This window comes from Eubalaena glacialis, chromosome 3 (assembly GCF_028564815.1).
Source record: "Eubalaena glacialis isolate mEubGla1 chromosome 3, mEubGla1.1.hap2.+ XY, whole genome shotgun sequence".
Taxonomy (NCBI): Eukaryota; Metazoa; Chordata; class Mammalia; order Artiodactyla; family Balaenidae; genus Eubalaena; species Eubalaena glacialis.
Window position 1 is genome coordinate 56766895 of NC_083718.1, and position 21793 is coordinate 56788687.

The following is a 21793-nucleotide window of genomic DNA, read 5'->3' on the forward strand; positions in this document are numbered from 1 at the left end:
ATATAAATTATCTCTTAAATGATTGAAGAAACCTCTCACAAAGAAAACAAAGCTCCCTAGCATATGTTTTGTACTAATGGAACAATTTAAGTATCAAAATTGAAAACAAAAAAGGCAAGGATTTGGAAAACTCTAATAGGTTATTATGTATGAAAAATACATGCTAAATAGAAATTAATTGACCAAAAATAGATTTTTATAACCATCAAGCATATAAGAGATCCCCCACAAGATGTAAAGAAATGATGCCAGTCTGAAAAACCGTAAATTCTCTCATGATTGTAGGAGGGGGAAAATGATAAAATTAACTGATGGAATGACTTTTTTATATTGAAGAATTTGTGAATTTTCATCAAGCATGTTACTTCCTGAAATTTAAGTACTAAAACAAGTAATATTGAGTACAAAGAGTACCCCAAACTGGGTAACAAGAATAGTTAAATTACTGGTGCTGCCTGAGATACACCCATGCATCCTGAAGAACTTCAGAGATGAAGTTAGGGAAAGTGGTACAAAGTATCTAGTTTAACCTGATCTGGCAGACCTTCCCAGTTTGTAAGGACTCTGAGCCCTTACTGGGGGCAAACCCCTAAAGTTGATGCTGATGGATGAGATCTGTAAATACTTCTACGTAATTGAACCTAGCATGCATGGAAGAGGTAGGCACAGTGGTGGGGGAAGACATGGTAACAGTGGGAATCTATAAAGGAAAATCAAGTCTGAATGATCACTGTTCTGTAGGGGATCTACTTAGATTTTCAAAAAGCTCTGGCAGGTTCTACCTTTGAAATCTATTTTTTAGATGGTAAGTTACTACCGTATTTGTTGGGCATGGAGCCTTAGTTAGGAAAGCAGTATAAAAGTCTTCATACATGGTTTAGATGATACTAACTTTATATACTAGGAAGTCAAATTGATGGAGACAAACTGCAAGAAGAGCAGTAGAATCTATATAGAGGACAGAAAAGAGGGTGGTGATTTTCATGTCATCAACTTCAAGGTAATGTTCTCCCAGATACAGGCTCTAGCTATAGTTATAAAATATAAAATAAAAGGCTCTCTGTCATTTCATTAATGATTCAGGAAAATAACCTAGAGTTCATTAAAATCATTCTCTGAAAACATTGACCCGATATGCTACCCTGGCTGAAAAAGAGGAACGAAATGGCATCATGAAGGGCATGGGAAACACAACAGCACTCTACACTTAAGTAGAATCACACTGATTTTTTACCAGGAATAAAAGAAGTTATTCTTGTTGCTAATCTTTAATGAACATAACATTAATAATAACTACAGCTCTTATTTCTCATATTTCAAAGCATTCCCATGTGCATTTTCACTTCTATGGCCCTGTGAGGTAGATATTTGTATTTCCATTTTTTGAAAGATCGAGAACCTGAGGCATTTAGATTGCAGGTGCAGAACCCTTGTCTCAGACTTAGGTTTTCTGATATTAGAATCCTTCCTATTTCAGCTATGCTGCATTACCCCCCTCCAGAGAATGCATTTAATGAACCCAGAGAAAGTGCACAGAAAGGCAGCTGTAATGGTCAGCAGGAAGTGGGTGTGGTTATATGAAGGAAGAATAAAAAACCTGACACGTGCTAGACACAACAGCCAAATAAGAATGAAAGATATATGAATGAGTCTGTGGATACAAAGACTAAGAGAAGAATGTGCCCATATTTGTCACATAAAGTATATGTGCCCTTGTTCACCAAATACTCAACTGCTAGGACTCAAAGCTCTATCTGAAACCCAAAGAAGGTGAGTGTAGGGCAAATGAAAGGAAGTTCCACTTCACTGACAAGGTATTATTCATAGAGAACTTATTTTCCAGTGTGTGGTACAATCAGAAAATATAGATGCCATAAACAAAACAAAAAAGATACTGAAAATTTCATGAATGAAAAAGACCTAATTGCTAAGGAGCTGAGATCAGCTTTACGGCTGATGTCAGAGAGGATATATGCCCCTGACACAGAATTGCCTTCCAGCTCTGTGCCTTTCTGGCCATAGGCTGAGAGCTAGATGGAGAAGCTATTAGCTGTCCCTAAGTTCCTGTCTTTGTGTCCTGACTTAAGTCTAATCATCCAGTTACCATCACTTGTATTCACAATATAATGACTTGATCGTGAAACATAGCTGTATTCCTTTACAGTGTGTTCTTGCAGAAACAGAAGCAGAAAACCCAGCACTTTTTTTCTTTCTGCAAAACTCCACTAACATTGCTTTAGTTAGACCTTCTAATTAATGGGCGAGTGCTACTAATTAGAGAATGGAAATGTCAGTGCCACCTGTTAATTTCCTGATCATTGGTGCTGGTAGGGTATGCTAGGATCAGCTAAGGAGGAGAACTAACCATGGGAGGTCACCTTGCAGTGGAAATATGTGTGGAGAGCTACTGAAAATTAAAAATTAACCTCCAGAAGAAATGTAATGTCCATTAAGATATGAGAATAGTAACAGGGCAGAAATAGGGCAGAAAACCAAGAGAAAAGGGGCAAGGAACACATAGTGAGCAAGTAGGTTGATTAGAAATTAGTTTTATAACAGGGACTATATATTAGGGTGTTTCATAGGGAAGAGGCAGGAAAGTACAGTGTTTCAGAACCCAGAATCTGGAGCTAGACATCCCGTTTGAACCCAGTCTTCTCCACTTGCTAAATGTGTGATGCTAGGCAAGTTACATAACCTTTCTGTACCTCAGCCCTCTTACCGGTGATTGTTATCCAACTCATAATGACTGTGAAGATGAAATGAGTTAATATATTCAAAAGTCCTTAGGTAGCACCTGTCATGTTGTACATACTTCATAAGCAATAACCATATTGTATACTGGGTTAATAGACAGTCTACGTTTAGGGACTAATGTTGTTCATGCACCCAGGTAATGCTTTCCACTCTTGATTTGACCAAGGTCAAAAAAAAAAAAAAAAAAAAGAGAACTGTAGACAGATTATCAGGTCCCAGTTCATGCATCACTACTCCCCATTCTCATGACCATGGTCAGTGATACCAAGGACACTGCCTCATTTATCTCCTACCACAGTGGTCAAGGGGGGCAATAGTTGAAGTCGATTTGTTGGCCTGCATGTTGATGATCCCACACTGGACCTCTCTCTCACTAAGTGGCAAGTGGAAAGGGTGAGGTTTCAGGAAGGGTGTGTGCCTTTTCTACAGTCACAATGCCAAAGTCATACGATCAGTTACCTAACCTCTTTGTGCTTCACTTTCCTAATCTGGGGTTAATAATAGTACCTACCTTATCAACTGTCAAGTAGCTTAATGAGAATGTATGTGTTTAGCGCATTACCTACCACATAGTTAGTGCTCAATAAAAGTTAGCTTTTATTGTTTTGAAAAATAGTAATAATTATCAGTTGTCCTACTTTATCTTGTCAAATTCAGCCTGATCATAACATCACTGAGAACTTTATGAACACTAAACTTGGCCTGTGCAAAGCATAAATATAAACTCATAACAGAGATGAGAAAAAGAGGAAAACATCCTTGGCACTATGAAGTGCATATGATTATCTGAATACAGAGATTCAGACACACACTGCAGAGCGGGGCCCAGCACAGAGAGGAGCCGGAGGAACACAGGAGGCGTGAAGAGTGGTGCTACTGACCAACGCAAAATGGCGGACGTGTTTTCTCAAATACATCCTTCGTGAAGAATGCATGGCTCCCACTCCTCACTGCCAGCCCCATAATGGGTGTTTTGTGTGGAAGGCCTGTAGAGGAGGGAGGGCTTTAGAATTAAGATAGAGTAGGGAGAGGGCTATAATAAAGAAAGAGGAGGAGAAAAGTAGAAAGGTGTTAGCAACTGGTACTGTCAATGTACTGTACGTTATTCCCAGCTGAGGAGCAACATATTTTAGCAATCAAGTGGCCTTGTATTTCTTGTAAATCATTATCTTTCACCCAGCAGGGACTAGATGGCTAGATTAATATTTCCATGGAGATATCTGTCTGGCAGGTCACTTAGAGTTCATCTTGACCTCTTCTGAAAGGAGCATTTACACAATAGCCTGCAGAAATGGGCCCAAGAGAGTCTTCAGACCAGTAGCTGGAATCCAGTAAGAAGCAGATCTGATCCTCCGGGGGAGTCTGTCACAGGGAAATCACATCAGATTGTCATGTGATTTGTACACTAGTGTGAATTGGTTAATAACTCAATTTCATTCCCAGGTCTATAAGCCCAAACTTCAAACTGTTGCCAGTGTTTACTAGTGATACATATCTTCTGTATATCTAATTCGTTAAGCTGACATACGTGCACAGTGGTTCACGAGTTCTCAGTATAAATAAACATCGCTTTGGTAGACAGCACAGGTTGGTAGAAGGAGCACTGTGCTTGGAGTCAGAAGGCTGGATTTGATCCCTATTAGCTCCATCACTTTAGCTCTAATCCTTGAGATCATCAGTTACCCTCTTTGGCCTTCGATCCTAATTCTGTAAAACCTACCACAGAGGACTGATGAATGAAAAGAGAAGGGGCCTCATAAGAAAGGTCTTTGTAAGTTGAAACACAGTGATTAGAATAGGAATTTTCTATGTGCTCCAGTCTGTAGAATTCCCTCCCACTCCCCTTTCTCAGGCTGAATAACACAACAGAGACACAGAAGATTATTACCACTTCCCAGCTTCACTTTGTAGGAACTTAAGGTTCAGCCCCCACTATGGTAATTGCAGATCGTAGGAAGATAAAAAATAAAATCAGAGAATTTTTAGTATGAGAAGAGGCTTTAGAAGCTACTCTGACCCTCCTTTCTTGTAGGAGAAAGTGGTTTAGAGAGAAGAGCCTAGACAGATGACTGGCCACCCAGCTTCGGGCTCCCCGCCTATGTGTGTGCAAGAAGGCAGAGTCACAGTCAGCGAGGTGAGCTCACAGGTCTGTAAGAATGGGATAGAAAGCTTTGTCCGTCAGGGGGAAGATGAGAATGGAAGGTTCCATTTGAGTGGCACCTCTAGGTGTTTATGATAACAAGCACGTATACAAATTAATCTGCAGAAAAGGACTCAGTTTACCCCTGAAGGAAGCTCAGCTGTTATTTTAACACCATTTCTATTTGGTCCTTCCCTCTTCCTTGAGCACAGTCATCATGAAGCCAAATCTGGCCTCTGTACCCCAACACCAAATTAATGCTCTGAGACAGAGTTTTGGGTAAAGTAGAAAAGAATAGCTTCATTGCTTTGCCAGGCAAAGGGGGTCACAGTGGGCTAATGCCCTCAAAACTGTGTGTCCCCACCTGGAGGTGGTTGTGAGAGGTTTTATAGTAATGGTTCAAAGAGGGCATGTTCAGCTCGTGGACATTCTTCTGATTGGTTGGTGGTGAGGTAAGTGGGAGTCAGCATCATCAACCTTCTGGTTCCAACTGGTCTGGGGTCTAGGTGCTTGTGGGCAGCATATCATTACCTTTTCCCACCTGGTGGGGCTTCCACTACCTGCAAAACAGCTTAAAGATATTGTTCTTTGTATCCCTTGAGGGGCAACCGGGCCCCTGCCCCAAGGCTGCACTATTGTTTCTTTTGACCGTTCCTTTGTCTTCGCATCCTCTCCCTTCCCTAATTAGCAACTGTTTGAACCTGCTAGTTGGAACTCAGGGAAGGTCATGGAGGATGAATGAAGCCTATTTCCTGTAATCAAGAAATGGGGGACACAGAAAGGATTTTGTGCCCAGGAGCCCCAGAGGGTCCTGCTCCGTGTCAGCCAGTCCCATGTCCATTTGGGATGACCTGCCCATTTTAATTACTGAGTGTCTTGCTAAGTGCCTTATAGCAAGCTCAGCCAAGTTAGCCTTGCATGCCAGCCTTGAATGAACATGGACAGCATGGCATCATCTGTGAAAAGCCCTGTGGCCAGATCTTAAAGCAAAGATAGTTTAAGTGGGGTTTCATCAGAGGTATCTAAGGAATGTTCAATTTGTTAAGGAGCATTAGAGAGATATACAAATATGACTTGGCCAGGTTCCTCACTGGAAGTGAACTGATTCTTAATGGTTCCTGGACTTAGGAAGACTTCTAAGCAGCTTGTGACAGTTAAAATTACCCTTTGCTGAACTCTGTCAAAGATCATTGCTCAATTCTGGAATTTATGTGAGTGATACTAATAATGACAACAAAAACCACAGTGTTAATAATGACAAGGATATTGATGTTGATTGGTATTCATTGTATGCCAGATATTGCTAAGCACTTCTGTTATCCTGGGGTTGAGATGTGCAAAATGAGAGAATGGGAATTGAAATAGTGGAAAACAACAGTAACCTTGAAGCCAAAACGACTAGGAATTTTTTTCCCCTAATTTTAGTATTTACTTACTGGGTGAACTTGGTCAAGTAGTTTGACTTTTCTGGAGCTCCTTATTTGTAAAATGGAAATATAAATACCCACATTAAAGGGTCATTAAAGATTAAGTTAGTTCATGAATGTTGAAAGGGCTTCTTAGCAGAGGCCAGCACATAATATGTACATCATTACTGTTGAGTTGAATCATAGATGATAAGAACAGAAATCCAAGTGGATGAGAACTAATTAGAAATGGAAATGAATCAAGACAGTTTAGGGCAAGCAATGGGCTAGTCTCCTTTTGTAAGTCATTTGTAGGTGATATCAAAATATCATTATCAAATATCAAAATATCATTATCATTTTCCTTTCCCATCCATTTTATAAGATGAGAACCAGTGAGGGGACCTCACTGTTCGAGGTCAGAGAATTATAGCAAATACTAAGCTCTTTGTTAATAAAAGACTAGAGTACGAGAGAGGACTCGGAATGCACAGAGCTCTCACTGGATCTACTAGGCAGTTTCCTTGCAATCACCCTACAACCAGTGTCCTGGTTTTCCCAAACCCATGTGTCCATATTGCTTCCAACGCCACACTACAGGGAAGTGGCCCCCAAGGACTTGCAAAGCTCAAATCAGAATTTCAATTGTGAAACCGCAAGCTTCAAAATGACTTATTCTCGTTACAGTGTATGAAATGATCCATAAATACATATTTTAACTTTACCGAGTTTAAATACCATTACACATCTTACTTGATGTCAGATTTTGTTAAGTGTGTGCTGTTATCTGAATTTACAAAGGTCAGTCAGATGGCAGTGGAGAATAGAATTAGATATATTTAAAAATCTTCTTTGTACATCTGTAGCTCAGATAACGCTGCCTTTTTCAAAGAGCTTTGGGCTTTTTTTCCCTTTCAAATGAGACTTTAATGAGTATCATGTGGATAAACTCTTTGCAGAGGTTTGAAAAGATCCAGAGAAACACTGTTGTAGGAACAAGCAAACCATTTTGGATAAAATCATAAGGCATTTGAATGTCTCCTCATCTCTCTGGTTGTGTCAGAACGTTTTGGCTGCATTTTCACCCCACAGGAATGTTTTCATCTCCATGGCTAGGTAAATAGAATGTGCGCAGAGTTGCTCGATTGCTATTCATGCCAGCACAGAGTAGCACAGAGTGACCTACTTCCAGCAGCATCCATAGAATGCTTCGCTGCTTTTCATCAAGTCTGATTTACAAAACCACCCTCCGCTTTCCACTGCTCCTCCCCCCCCCCCACCACCAGAGACAACATACTATGGACTGTACGAGTCGTTCTTTCTTTCTCTCATCACTCCTGCTTTTGGTATCAGTTTATTTCAGTCCATTGTAAACCTCTTCAGAAAACAGAGAAGTGGGTGGGTAAGCAGCTTTAAAGGAAGCTGACATTTCTGATTTTTAGAATATAGCTCTATAGAGGGATATTTGTGGGGCTGCAGAGAGAAATCAGGTGAAATTTTCTTATTTAGACTACCTTGTTCACATAAACACATAAAGTAAAACTCATCGGAGACCCTTTGCAGACATCTGTAAGCAAGATGATTCTTTCTTATTGGGGACCGCTGATTGGAGTTTCCATAGGTCACTATCAAGAGTTGCAATACAGCCAGTCTATAAGTTGGCAGGCTGGACTAAGCTGGAAGCATCCCAAAGTCCAAGAGGAAAGTCTGATTTGGAAAAAACTTCCAGAGACTTTTATCCAATTGGCATGCAGAAACTTAGACTGTACCTGATTTGGAGTCTAACTAGAGCCAGTGTCACTGAATACCATGGTTAGAGCTGGGGGAGAGGTTCTTAGAGACCTTCTAGTTCCATCATTTGAAGATGAGAAAAGTGGGCTCCAGGGAAATTATAGCAGCCTCATTTTCCTGCCCTCCCACCCCAATCCAAAGCTCTCTTTAACCTGCCATTCCGTTTCTTATCATTGGATCATTAATGATTTGAGGTTCTCTTCCTTTTGCTGTTGAGAACAAATGTCACCAAGCAGAGGAAATAGAAATTCAGTTATCCTTCTTCTGGTCACAAGTGGAAATTTCTATTCCAAATCTTAGAAAGTCAAAAATGTTTGAATTACTTGGAAAAGGAACATCCTGTTCTTCCATTGGGCGAGAGATTCTTGAAATCTTAAGCCATTTTGCTATAAAGCTTTTGCTCACACAGTTGTGTGTGGTGGGGCAGAGGAGTGAGAATGAGATGATAAGTAGCAGCTCCACGGCCGACTGTGAGTTTAATAGAAGAACCACAAAGAGAGTTCCATTTCCAGTTGGATTCTGAACGTCTTCACAAAAGAATTACCTAGCTGTACTATCTCCCATTTGGTTGTTCACTTAGCCACGCCTACATAGGCACAAACTTCAGGCAAGCCATTGGTGAGCTGGTGGACTTCAGGCTCAGCAGGGCACCTTATTTTATGTGGCTATCACTCTGTGATGTGGGATTGCATCACCAGAACTCCATACCAGATGGCAAGAGGTGTGGAGGCCCAGCCAACTCAACCTATGGGACCTTGTTTCTCTGCCTAGTTTCCTGTCCTCACTTCTCCCGACTTTGTCCTTTTTCTCTGCATCCCTCTCCTTTGTCTGATTTTCATCTGTCCCTCATCTTTCTTCACAGATGGCCAGGATATTAATGCACTGCTTTCATTATGTTTATGGAACAAGTTGGGGTCTTTAGAGGCTGCTGTTCCAGAGACATTAAAGACTTGGGTCACGTTTGATACCAGAGTAAAGATTTACAGGATAATTTGTGATCCTCTACTGTTATTAACCCCTGACTTAAGCAGGTTATTTTCTTACAAAGGTGTTGAAAATTAATGCCACTGTTAATAGTTTTAGTTGGAAGACATAATGAGACCATGTGGGAAACTAGACCTACCATCAATATCTTTCAAACTCTGAAATGGGGTTTGGGGGGGGGGTAGTAAAAAAGAATGGAAGAAAAGGGGGTAATTCTATCACAGGCCTACCTTTGGTCACCTTAATGATAGTCACTGATGGACAAGACCCATTTGTTATTCTTAGTTTGGGATAATTAGCTTATCACCACTAAAGTTCTGCGCTTAATCCTCGTCGCACAGGGAAACCCAGAATGACAGCTGAGATAGCATAGGGTGGACGGGTGGCTAGATTCTATTTTTAGAGATGTTCCCTTTCCCTTGTAATTATTTCATAAAGAATATGAGGCTTTTCACAATACCACACTTAATAGAATTGAAAAAACAACCAAGCAAAACAAATAACCCATAGACATTCCCCCTCCAATCCCCTAATGGCAGGGAATTTCATGGTGGTGCATTTTACTTGTCTTCCAATTGATCCAGTTCTTTTCTAACTCTGCTCTGGGGAACCCCCTCAGAAGCCATATTAGATTTGGTTTGGAGGAAGGGTTTTTAAGATTAACAATGAGTTTGAAAATCCTGATCTAAGCAGGGTCTTATAATGATCAGCAATGGCCATCAGGGGTGTCACCCTCAATCTTGAAAGACTGCAGGGTCAGTTCATCAGGTGCCCTCAACGTGAGGCTAAGAATTGACAAGTTAATGCTTCCTTCTGACTTGACCTCAACACCTGGGCCACCTCATTACTACACAACTGGATTTAGCTTGAAACTCAGCCTTGCCAGGAGTGGGAAGGGAGCCCAGAATGCCAGGACTAACCTAAGCTACTCTAAGTTCTTCAATGAATTAAAGGATCTTTGAGAATTTCCCTAGTTCAAATCCACATTTGACTTTAAATGGCCAGATTCTTTGAAAGAAGACATCACGCATCTGGTCCTCAGTGAAGTTGTCCTTTGGGGAAATTCTGATTCTGATACGATGTGTCTTAGCAGGTCAGTTCAGGGACTCTCAGCCTGCGGGGTTGCCTAAAGAAGGACCAGGGATTTTTGTAGCAAGTTTTGGGTGTCCTAAGCTAACCCCACAAAAAGACAGTGCTGCAAGCTCACAGCTCACAAGCTAACATTAGAACAATGACTAAGGCCAATTTAAAAGTGATTTCATCTCACTCTCCTTCTCTCTGCCTTTCCCCATCCCAGGTTATTCTGCAGTGTGACTTTCCCTGCCCAAGGTCCCATCTTCCTGGTTCTCTATTGCGTCCAGAAGTTCCAAGATTTCTTTCTTAGAATCCACATATCTGTATCAGCATGAATAAGAACCTTTCTCACCAGCCTGAGGTCCAGTCTGAAGATGGGCCTGGCCTCTAAAGACTCTAATCGAATCATCTGTAACCTTTCCACTCTGTGCTCAGAGGGAGGGAAGAGGTAGGGTGCAGGTTAGACTGGAGCGAGGATTTGACACTGCTTGGGACATTGAAATCATTGCCTTTCTAGGTGGTCACATGAAGCACACCCTTTGGATTTAGAATTGTGGAATGGCAAGTTACAAAAGGATCTTAAAATTCATCAATACAGCTCCTCCGTATACAGATGAGAAAATTCAAAGCCAGGCATCCCATTCAAGGTTACTCTAGACCGAGGTCTCCTGAGTTCCAGTTTAGTATTGTGGTCCCTGCAGAATATAGGATCAGAGTTACATTGAGACTGTGATTGAGTCTAGTCTGTCTGCTACTCTTTCTGGGTCTTCTTCATCTTTCTACTCGTGGCTTTATTCATTCCTCTGCTTAATAAAACCATGGATGACTTTCCAATAGCTCTGAACTCCTTCAAACTGGCATTCACCACTTTTACAGTTGACACCAATCTGGATTTTCAGCCCAGTCCTCTACTACTCCTCTCCATATCCTCACTCTGCAGCATAACCAGACCTCCCGCAGCTCTGCAAACATGCATCATCCTGCTGTTCCTTTACACACTTACACACACTGTTCTCTTCATCTCGAATTGCCGCCCAACATTTCTTCCCATTTTATCCCTTTCCAAGGCTATATGCCCAGCCAAGTACCACCCTCTCACCCAGCACTACTATTACGGTTTAGAGTACTTATTCATGTCTCTGTCTTCAGTTTCTTACTAGACCAAAAGCTCCTTGAGAGTAGAAACCATGTAGCACAACTTGCTAAATGTGGCAAATAGAGTGTGCTCCAAGGATCTTTGTGTATTCAAGAATAAATGGCTGGGACTTCCCCGGTGGTCCAGTGGTTAAGAATCCACCTTCCAATGGAGGGGATGCAGGTTCGATCCCTGGTTGGGGAACTAAGATCCCACATGCAGCGGGGCAACTAAGCCCATGCCACAACTACTGAGCATGCGAGCCACAACCAGAGAGCCTGTGTGCTGCAACTACAGAGCCCACATGCTCTGGAGCCTGCATGACACAACTAGAGAGAAGCCCGCATGCTGCAACAAAGAGCCCGCGCGCTGCAGCGAAAGGTCCTGCATGCCGCAAAGGCGATCCCGTGTGCCGCAACTAAGACCTGACACAGCCAAATATAAAATAAATAAATAAATAAGTAACTTTTTTAAAAAAGAGTTCTCATTACAAGGGAAAAAAACATATATTAAAAAAAAAAAGAATGAATGGCACCCTGGTTTCTGTAAATTTCGGGCATTCCAGAATTTTGGAGGTGCTGAGATCTGTGAGGTTAACAGAGGGGAAGAATGGGACAAATGGAGTGCTAAAAGTAAGGGCAGCCTTACCTTTCTGGAGATCTCAGCCCCACAGTGTGATGATGGCTGTGGTGCTCATGCCACCTGTGGTATATTGAGATGACTGTGCAGGCTCCTGTTGGCACTTGTTTTATTCAGTACACTGGCAAAGGCTCTGTTTGAGCCTCATCCACAGCCCTCAGGAGGTCTTGGACTAAAGTAACTTATTTGATCACCTCCCATATTTGCTCCTTGGGAGTCCCAGGTCAGGCTTGCATTGGTAAAGCAATTTCTGAGCATTTATTCTTCTTGAGCTATTCTGCTGACGTCCAGACCAACATGATTACACTGAGGTTCCAAGCTCTGATCTCAGCCCCACTGTGATGAAATTCACAAGACATTTACTGTGCCCTGTGTGATTTTTCATTGGTTGACCCAGGCCAGATATAGCATAAGTAAGTAAGTTCCTAGTTTAGCATTTTAGCTCTCCCGTGTCAGATCTTACCAGGAGAGGGGAAAAAAACCAAGGAGGAAATTATCGTTCTGTAATTATCTTCAATCTAAAAAGTGACAGGCACCTTCACTGGCAGGTATGGCACCCTCCTTCCTTCACCCTTTCCCCTCTATGATGATTCTGGTCTGGGCAGAATCAGGATATCATTTTCCAAAGGAATTTGGCATGAATAACCCATAGATAGGTTCAGAGGGCTGGGCTGGAAGCCAAGGCTAGAGATTCTGTGCTCTCAGCCCACCTCCCCATACCCCCAATGCACCCGTTCTTTCCTTGGTACCATCACTCCTAGAACCTTGGAGCAGGAGTCCTTCCTTCTCAAAAACAGTCTTGGCTGCCAGTGGGTACAGGGTTTCTTCTGGGGCTGATTAAAAGGTTCTGGAATTAGAATGGTGATGGTTGCACGACTTTGTGCATATACTAAAAACCACTGAATTGTATATATTGAAAGGGTGAATTTTATTTTATGTGAATTATATTTCAGTTGTAAAAGAACTCATGGAATACTAAGGCTTTGTGCAAAAAATTTAAATACTGTGGCACAAAAATTCCTGAAAGACCCCATGGGCTTTCAACTCGATTGCTTCCTCTCTTTATGCATGTTCGAAGGTCATGTCGTCTGATGCCTGTGTTGGAGGTGGAGGGGATCTGATAGAAATTCATTCATCTGTCTTAGTCCCTGTTCTGTGTCAGGCTTGGGTGACTTTGGTCTGGGTATTTACTTGTCTCTGCTTCCACAGTTAAAACAGGGGTAATGAGCCTGACCTCCTTGATGAGGCTCTCCTGGGAAATAAAAAGCCAGTTTGTTGAGTGCTTTAGAGGTATGAGGTGCTGGATTCCTCTTGAATAGTTACAGGAAGGGCTAAAGTGGGACCTGACATGTGTGGAATAGAGCAGGTGCAGGCAAGAGGCTGGATGTGTGTTGCTCTAGGTGATTTAATTGTGCCATTAGGTGCTCTATTAGGAGCTGTCGCTGCTTGTGATTCTTATGTCTGTGATGAGAAGGAGGTGGAGTTTGGTTTCTACTGTAATGTCAGGAAATGGACTTGGGAGAGAAGGGTGTGTTTCCTAGGAAGAACCTTCCCAGTGCTTTGATGTGGAGGCTTGATGAGTGGTTAGAAAGGGTGAGTGCTGTCGAGTGGGGTTTGTGATTGCAGGACTTGTGATGAAGTGTCATGTGGCAGCCGCGGGTCTATGCAGGCACCCTTGGAGGTGCGCTGGAGGGTTTCCGTTCACCTGGAAATCTGTAAAGACCCCTTAGAGGAAAGATGAACTTGGGAAGCTTTTGTCACTGCCTCACTTAACAAATGGAGCTGTGCCTGGGGAAAACCAGGACCAGGCTGCAGGGGATCTTCCATTTGCATACCCTCTGCCCACCACAGCTTCCGAGATGCTTGTGCCGGTCACTTCCAGAGCATGGACAGCTTACCAGCCCAACAGGATGACTAAGTCCTTCAGGCAATTAGGGGGAGAGGCTAAGAATGAAGGGGACTCCGAGCACCTTGTTTTTGCTGCACCCTCGTCCTCCTACACACTCCAAAGTTTATTCTCCTTCCTGGAGGAGAGGTAGGATGGTAGGATGAGCTAGGGAATCATCATGGGCTGATGACCTGTGGCTCATGAATCCTTCTCACTGACCTTCCCTGAGAGGACTAGCCAATATTCTTCATCTTCCTCCTCCTCCTCCGTATTCTCCTATCAATGTCTGAATGTCTGTTCCCCACTTCTCTATCTGTTGTAGGAAGTCCACTCACCCTTCAAGGCCCAAAACTATAGTATATTCTTCTTCTGGCAACGCTACTTTCCTCCCATCTTCCACCCTCTACCCAAGCAGGATTACTGCTTCCTGCTTCTGTTTCCACAAAACTTTTATGCATGTGGTGTAACACTTTACACATTCATTCACAGTGGGTTACTTTGGAGAACTTGTTGAGAACCTCATTTAGATTAGTCTCTTAGTGCCTAGAACAGTGCCTGGTGCGTACATAATACATGCCCCATGTGTGTCTGTTAAATAAATGAATGAATAACTATATAAGTAAATAAATACAGCGAACATCATTTGTATACTCCCACAAAGAGTGAAAGATATTTATAAACTCTATAAATATTTAAAATGGCTTTCCTCTTTATGATTGTGGTAACTTGATGAGAATACTATTCTAAAGGGATCTTACTATATCTTCTTTATGTGTAATGAATTGTTTAGTCAAAGGTGATAAATTTTGGGAGAAGAAGCCATGCCTTTCAAAAAAAAATGAAATTTTATAAAGCAATGCTTTGCCAAAGTATGTTCAGCAGAATATTAGTTTCCGAGGATGATAATAGTTGTTAAGGAAAAAATGGTCTTAGGGCCAAATGAAGCTCAAGAAAGCTGGATTAATCAGGTTCTTTCTGTTGTGGGATGTCTCAAAGTTTTGATCTGATATTGCTTAGGAATATTAGAGAAAGGAACACATAACAGTATACTTCTGCAGCATCACTTAACACCTACAGTATGAAGTACATAGTAGGTTTCGGTATATTGTTATTTGTTTGTTGTTGATATTTCAGTGCCTGGGTCTAGAGCTCTGAAAGCAGGTGAGTACTTATGTCTGTGGTAAGGGCCTGCTTCTTTGCAGCCCTCTCATGTATACCACCTTTGCTCTGCAAAAATGAAGAGAAAAATTAAAGGGAATTAAAACGTTACTTTACCTGCCAAAGCAAGTATCAGACATCTCCAGTGGACTATGCAGCAAATGATGGTGGTTTTAGAAATAACCTGCCAGCTCCAGTGGCTCTGCAGTAACCTCCCAGGACTCTTCTGTAAGTGCCAGTTCCCTGCACAGTAATTACCAACTCTCTCCTTGGCAGATTCACTGGTGTCTCAGAGTAATTTCTAGGGAACTCACACTTTCAAATTTACAAGAGGCAAAGAATCTTCTATTTACCTCAAGGGGTCATCAGGGTATTCAAACTGTGCTAAGTAAAGGATGCTATTGATCATAGAAATATGGGGAAGAACTTGAATTTTTACCTTTGTATTTTTCTCAGTGGGTGAGAGGCTGGGCCACTAGTTTATGGTACAAAGACTGATGGGGGGATAATTCTCTTCTTCTCAGGGCCTCTTCCCTTCCTTGAGATTTGGAGCAGCAGTAAGCCTGACTTAACTATAGTTAGAAACCCTTTGTTGTCTTCATCTGACACTGGCTAATTGGTACCAATGTCTAGGAAGGAGATGAAAAGGAGATTTGGACTGGTCCAGTTGGAATTCTGAGCTGTGCCTTTGGTGTTTGTCCTCTAGAGATCTCAGGGAACACGGAGGACATCCCTCTGGTGCGCTGGAGGCAGCAGTGGCTGGAGAATGGCACTTTACTTTTTCACATCCACCACCAAGATGGTGCCCCGAGCCTCCCTGGACAAGACCCAACCGAAGAACCCCAACATGAGTCGGCAGAAGAGGAGCTGAGAATCCTCCACATCTCAGTCATGGTAAAAGCAGCACAACTGTAGCCTCTCAGGCTATGGCTTATATTTCCTTGACATTAAGAGTGTGGGTGCCGTAGACATAGCTCTGTAGGACCCAACTCCACAGTCTGATCATTGATCTTGTTAATAAGTACATTTCCCATTTATGGGAAATATCTCCACCTGTGGTGTAAGTAAAAATTGCAGTTACTTCTGTACCACCATTACCCGACTGTTCTAAGAACATACCTAGATGGGGAGTAACTTCTACAAACCAGAGACAATGTCAGATGGGGGTAGTGGATTGTCTTAGAAAGGCATTATTCAATTAGATCAGAATATCTTATAACAGTTTCTCCATAAATGTTTGCTGAGGGACTGAATTGCCAAGCTGCTTGCTGCTACTGAGCCCTCTTCTCCCAGATGAGAGAAAGTCAGTCCTGGCTTTCTCTCCTCTTACAATAAAGGGTGTGCCAATTGATACTTGCCTTTCTCTCTAGCCCATCTCAGAAATATCACCATCAACATCCCTTCTAAGATATCCCTTCTGAAAATTAGAGAATTTTTCCTAAAATTCTAGGAACTTGTGTTTTAGAATCTCACTAGAAGGTAAGTGCTACAGTGGCAGGCAGGGGTTTTGTTTGGTATTGTTTTGCTCATTGGTGTATCTTCAACACCTAGAATAATGCATTCACATAGTTAATGCTTAATTATAATTACTTGTGGAATAAATGAATGCATTTCCCAGTAGAAATGGAACATGCCTGATTCACTTGGTACTTTTATTAGTAAAATCAATACATCACCTGCTCCTAGGGTAGCTTGAAAGCAGGTTGAGACTTGACTGCTTATCTGCGGACTATATGTATGGGAGGGGATGGGCTCTTTCACTGTTAGGAAATTCAACAGAGAACCAAACGAGATCTTGATCTAAACTTTAATTAATCTATTACTCTGGTACCATCACTATGTGTTGTTTAGTTTTGTGTATTAGATTGGGGAAAACTGAGCACATTTTAGATGTATTAAAATTTTCATTATCTAAATATTTGGCATGGAAAATATCCCCATAAAATCTCTGATAAAATCTCAGAATGCAAGCCTTCTATTTCTTCCTCAGCCAGTGTCTCCATGAAAAACTGACTTGATAGATTACCTGCATATTCACAGCTGCTCTACTTTGTTTAAACTATGTGGTTGAGAAAAGAGTCCTTGAATAGCAAATGGAAAAACTTCAGTGTCCAGATATGCCAGAAAGTGAGCAGGTAAATCAGATTACTGTGCCTCACATTTACAAATTAATTGAGGTTTATAACATTAGGGTTAGAGTACTTGTACATCCTTAGTCAAAGACCACTGTTTCTTCTCTCAGGGAAGCTTGTCTTCTTCAATGTAGCTTGTAGTTTCCAGATTGTGGTGAGATCGGGCAGACCTGCAGAATCAGCCCTGGCATCGCTTGGGGTGACAGATGCAGGGGTCAGATTGTTTTTGTATTTATCATGTGGTCTGATTGAAAAGAACGGTACAATGGTAGACTTTCCACCAGCTATCCACATCCTCCCACCAATGTGGGAAGCGGTCATTGTGATGGATAGTTTTTGTTTTCTTTTGGTCCAAGACCATTTCAAAGGTCCAGTTTTTGTAACACCACAAAAATGTTTAGGGTAAAGAGAACTGTAAAGAGATTCCCAGGAACTCACGTTGGGAGTGGCTGTGTCTGAAAGAAAGACCCTGAGTGTAAGAGGTTAAGACAGGCGAGGTGTCAGAAGGTGTGTTTAGTGGGGGTTGGGGAAGTGGTGTGAGCATCTGTGGGAGGACAGTCCAAAGATTGTCCTAGTTGCTACATGATATCTTCAGTGTAGCAAGGACCCCATCTTCCATCCTCAGAATGAGGTGCTCCAATAGATTATCCAGAGAAGTGTGTGTGTATGCATGTGTATGTGTGCACATATTTGTGGGGATGGGTGGCTGATCAAGGATGCCAAAGAATTTGAGGAAATAAATGGTGTCCTTAAAACGTAATAACCCTTACAAGAAGCCCTACATTGCTAATGCTTTTTGTTGAGCCCCCTTGGGCAGGAATTAATGGAAAGTGGACACTGAACTGGAAAGAGAACAAAAGTCAGCCTTAAACCTGGGACTCTTTGAGCTCTTTCCTTTATATGCTACTGGTGACCCGTGGCAGACCAACAATGATGTTCAGTTTTCCAAATAAAATGGGAGAGATTACTGCTTCAGCTTGACTTTAGTTTATTCTATGTTATTTTCAACTAAGCTGGAGGGGGCAGAGGTTCAAAGGGCTTGAGTAAAGGGTAAGGGTGGGCAAGTGTGTTATTTGTCTCTGGCTTGCCCTCTTGGATGTGGATGGGTCCACATCTCCATGAAAAATTCAGGAAAGCCTGTGGCTTCTGCAGGAGCATAGGGCCCCCAAGGTGAACTGAAGATATAAGTACTCCCTCCCATCCTTGCAAAGATGGTGTGGTCAATGGAGCTTCCTGCAACCCCTCTTGCTATCCCACCTTCCTCCATTCCTAGTGCATCCACCCTCAGACACTGTCTCTCCTATCCTTTACATTCTATTCTAGAAACAGTTTCAAAGTTTGAAGTTTCGTATCTGTCCTCAACTTAGAAATCAAGCCTGAAGGTATCCTGTTTGAAGATGTCGTTCCCAGAGTCTCTGATGGTTTCTTCTTAAGAGACTCAGGGATTGGTAGACTTTATCTGATACACTTTATGCCATATCTTTTGGAAGTAAGTAGGCAGCCATTTGAGTCATCTGGAATGACAACATTACAAATGTTAGAAGATAGCAAAATCCTTTGACTAGTAACAGTATTGGGCAGCGAAATGCACTTAAATGAAGTCTTATTACCCAAACCCTGTTAGTTATGAAATAACAATAGCAGGGCTATTTTTCATTAACTATAACAATCAATACTGATGCAGTTTTTAATTGGATCCAAATAGCGTAATTCAAAAAAGAGAAAAGTTAAGGTTATCAAAACATGAATATACCCAACCATTTCTCTCTTGTTAAGAAAATGTATATTTAAAAGCTTAACTAATAAGCCGAAATATTTCTAATATGTGCAGAGGGAATTAATGGTTCTGTGAACACCTTAAAGTTTACATTTCTTTCATTTTGTATTTACACTTTTCTCATCCATATAGCCTCAGGGCAGGGACTGCTGTTTATTTTTATATTTTGCATTTACTGTGTTTTATTTACACACAAAATATCAATATAAGTAATGAGAGAATGAGATACAGAGGAAAACCCTTTTTTTGTATCCTTTTGACATTGTATGGATGAAAATTGGTAAGTTCTCTCTTACACTGTGCCCAGTATATATATATATACCATCAGCAAAATCATGGGCTTACAGAAAACCAATACCTCAGCTAGGAACTTGGCAATTTAAAACTTTAAAAAACCTTTTGCTGTTCTTATTTTTCAATCACATCCTAAAATTTTTGAATTATTTTTTCCAAAGAAGTACTATTTCTTCCTTACATAGAATAATTGGATTTCCTTCCTGAAATCTTATATTATTGCTTTGAGGGTCACATGATGTATTTTAACCTCCTACATTATTCAAATGTGGCTGAAGAGATTTATTTCGAATTTTGCAAGATAATTGATGTTTAAAACTACAAAAGTACACAAGGATTCTCTTTTGCAAACTCTTGAACAAGTGAAAGCAAAATCATCAAATGAAAATTGCTATGTGAGCTTAAACCAGAAGTCAAGGAATTCTTCAGTTATAAGCAAATTGTTTACTCCATTGAAGATCAAGTTTTAATATGACTTTACATTAGATAGTCAGACTCTGTGTGGATTTAAATTTCCATATTGTACTTTTGCTAATTTACCATGTGATCTACATTTTTCTTCTTAAAGTACACAAAAGAATTTAATGGTGCATAATATAATTTTAATGGATTATCTACTTATTTCATCTTTGTAATTAAAGATGGCAGTGTTAATAGACTTCCTGTATGCATATGGGTTGGTTAAGTATATTTTTCACAGCAAGCAGCCTTTCAAAAATGCTTCAGTTTGATATGTATGTATATATATTAGTGATAACTAATATATGTAATATATATACATATATTAGTGATAACTCCCATTGGTAGATAATATCTTTTGTAGTTCAGCCTTCTTAGGCACAATTCACAATTGAGGAAAAAAATAATCTTTGAGCATTTGTCTATCCCCCTGAGAGTTTTATGAAGAGAACCCATCAATCAAGCCTGGGTGCTACTCAGGACCACTAGCCCCAGCTGTGTGGAGCCCATTGGCCAGTGTCTGCAGGTTCCTGTGGCCTCCAACTGCTGGTTCCTCAGGGGTCCCCAGGCTCCTCATTTCTGGGAGCCCCAGGGGAGCCCCAGGTGAGCCCCAGGTGGCACATAGTTTTCTTTGGGGAGAAAAAATGTAGGAAACAAGGTTCAGGATGTTCCATTCTGGGGAGGTCACACTTGGGGCTGAGTTAGTACAAAGCCCACAGAACACACGTATGGGGTACCCTAAGATTGTGTTTCCAGGACTGCAGACAACTTTGTGCCCGAGGACCCATCCTTGCTCTTGAGTATCCTTACTCAAGTTCAGTTCACCTGCCGAAGCGTCACATATTACTTGCTTGAAGCTGTCTTCATTTCACTTCTAAAGCTCAGCCATTTCTAGGGCAGAGGAGAGCAGTTCTAAGCATGGTCATTGCTATGTGCCACCAAGACTGTCAGGTACTTATTAGGCGTTACGTGGGCATAGGAGAGAGGGCTAGATGCTTTTTCTTTCAGTACCTTTTACCTTCAACAAATCTGTTCCAAAACATTTGCTAGCAGATTCATTCATCAGGATCACTTTTGCATCTTTATTGTCAATTGGTATTATTTGTTTAGTTGGAGAGAGGATACCCTAGTTTATCAGGGCTAGTCCTTCTGATCTGTAAGAAACAAATGGAGGCGTTAAGACATCTTGTGTTACCACAAAGGACAGAACTGGAGTAATAAATTGGAAGGTACAGAAAGACAGGTCCTGATTCAGTCCAAGGAGCTTATCTAGGAACTCAAGCCATCCATCATGGGACTAGATTGACCTATTGGCCATACTGTTCACCTACCAAAGCCATCTTTGTGTTCTTGGCCTTCCATGAGGAAAAGGGTGGGCAGTTCCTAAAATAGCAAGACCCCTAAAAACAAAACCCCTTTTTTCTTGGGTTGTCTCTGACTGTCTGATGTGCAACAGACTGGAGATGCCAGGGTCCATTTGAGGGCTATTCCAAGTACTGAGGGAGAGTTGGCTTGCAAACCTCCCCCATCCGGCGCCGTGGTTTGGCTGTGCATCTCTTGTCGACACGCATTAGGTGCAGGTACATGTGAATCCATTAGCCATTTCAATTGATCAGCTATTCCATCTTGCTGGCTGCCCTCCCCTATTCCTGTAGAGTGGGAACTGGGGTGTAGTGGAAGGAAACACTGCATTTAGTTGGAAGGTGGTCTTCAGATCTGGCTTTACCACTTTATGTAATCTGCTGTCCTTTTGGGAAGCTTCATTACCTCATCTGTGAGATGAATGCATTGGTTAGGCTTTTTAGCTTTAAAGAATGGAGATCTACTCAGACCTTCTTTGTAATGGAGGTTTACTATAGAAATTTATATGGAGGTAAGGGAGACAGAAATCCTCTGATTTAAAAAAAAACCTAAAAAGCAGAATTTCATGAAGCCTGGAACAGGTAGGTTGTGCAGGATCCAAGTCATCTTGTCAGCCCCCAGCCTCAGCCCTTTGTGGTTTAGCTTTTTGCACCTGTTTCTGTTACTTTTGTTGCCATAATGAGAAACTTTGTCCAGTCTACTCTGTAAATGTTTTCCCCATTTTGACACTTTTATAAAATGTTTGTACTATCCATTCACTCATCAAGTCACCTCACTTATGACCTCACCTGACTGCT

The 21793-nt window shown here is 41.5% G+C and overlaps 1 protein-coding gene across 1 annotated transcript in view; it reads left to right on the forward strand.

Annotated features, from left to right (window-relative positions):
• The window catches only part of ASTN1 (astrotactin 1), a 318570-nt gene that overhangs the window by 107627 nt on the left and 189150 nt on the right, over positions 1-21793 (forward strand). The window contains exon 2 of the mRNA XM_061183080.1: positions 15679-15866. Within this exon, the coding sequence (XP_061039063.1) occupies positions 15679-15866 (188 nt within the window). The remainder of the gene's footprint in view (positions 1-15678; positions 15867-21793) is intronic.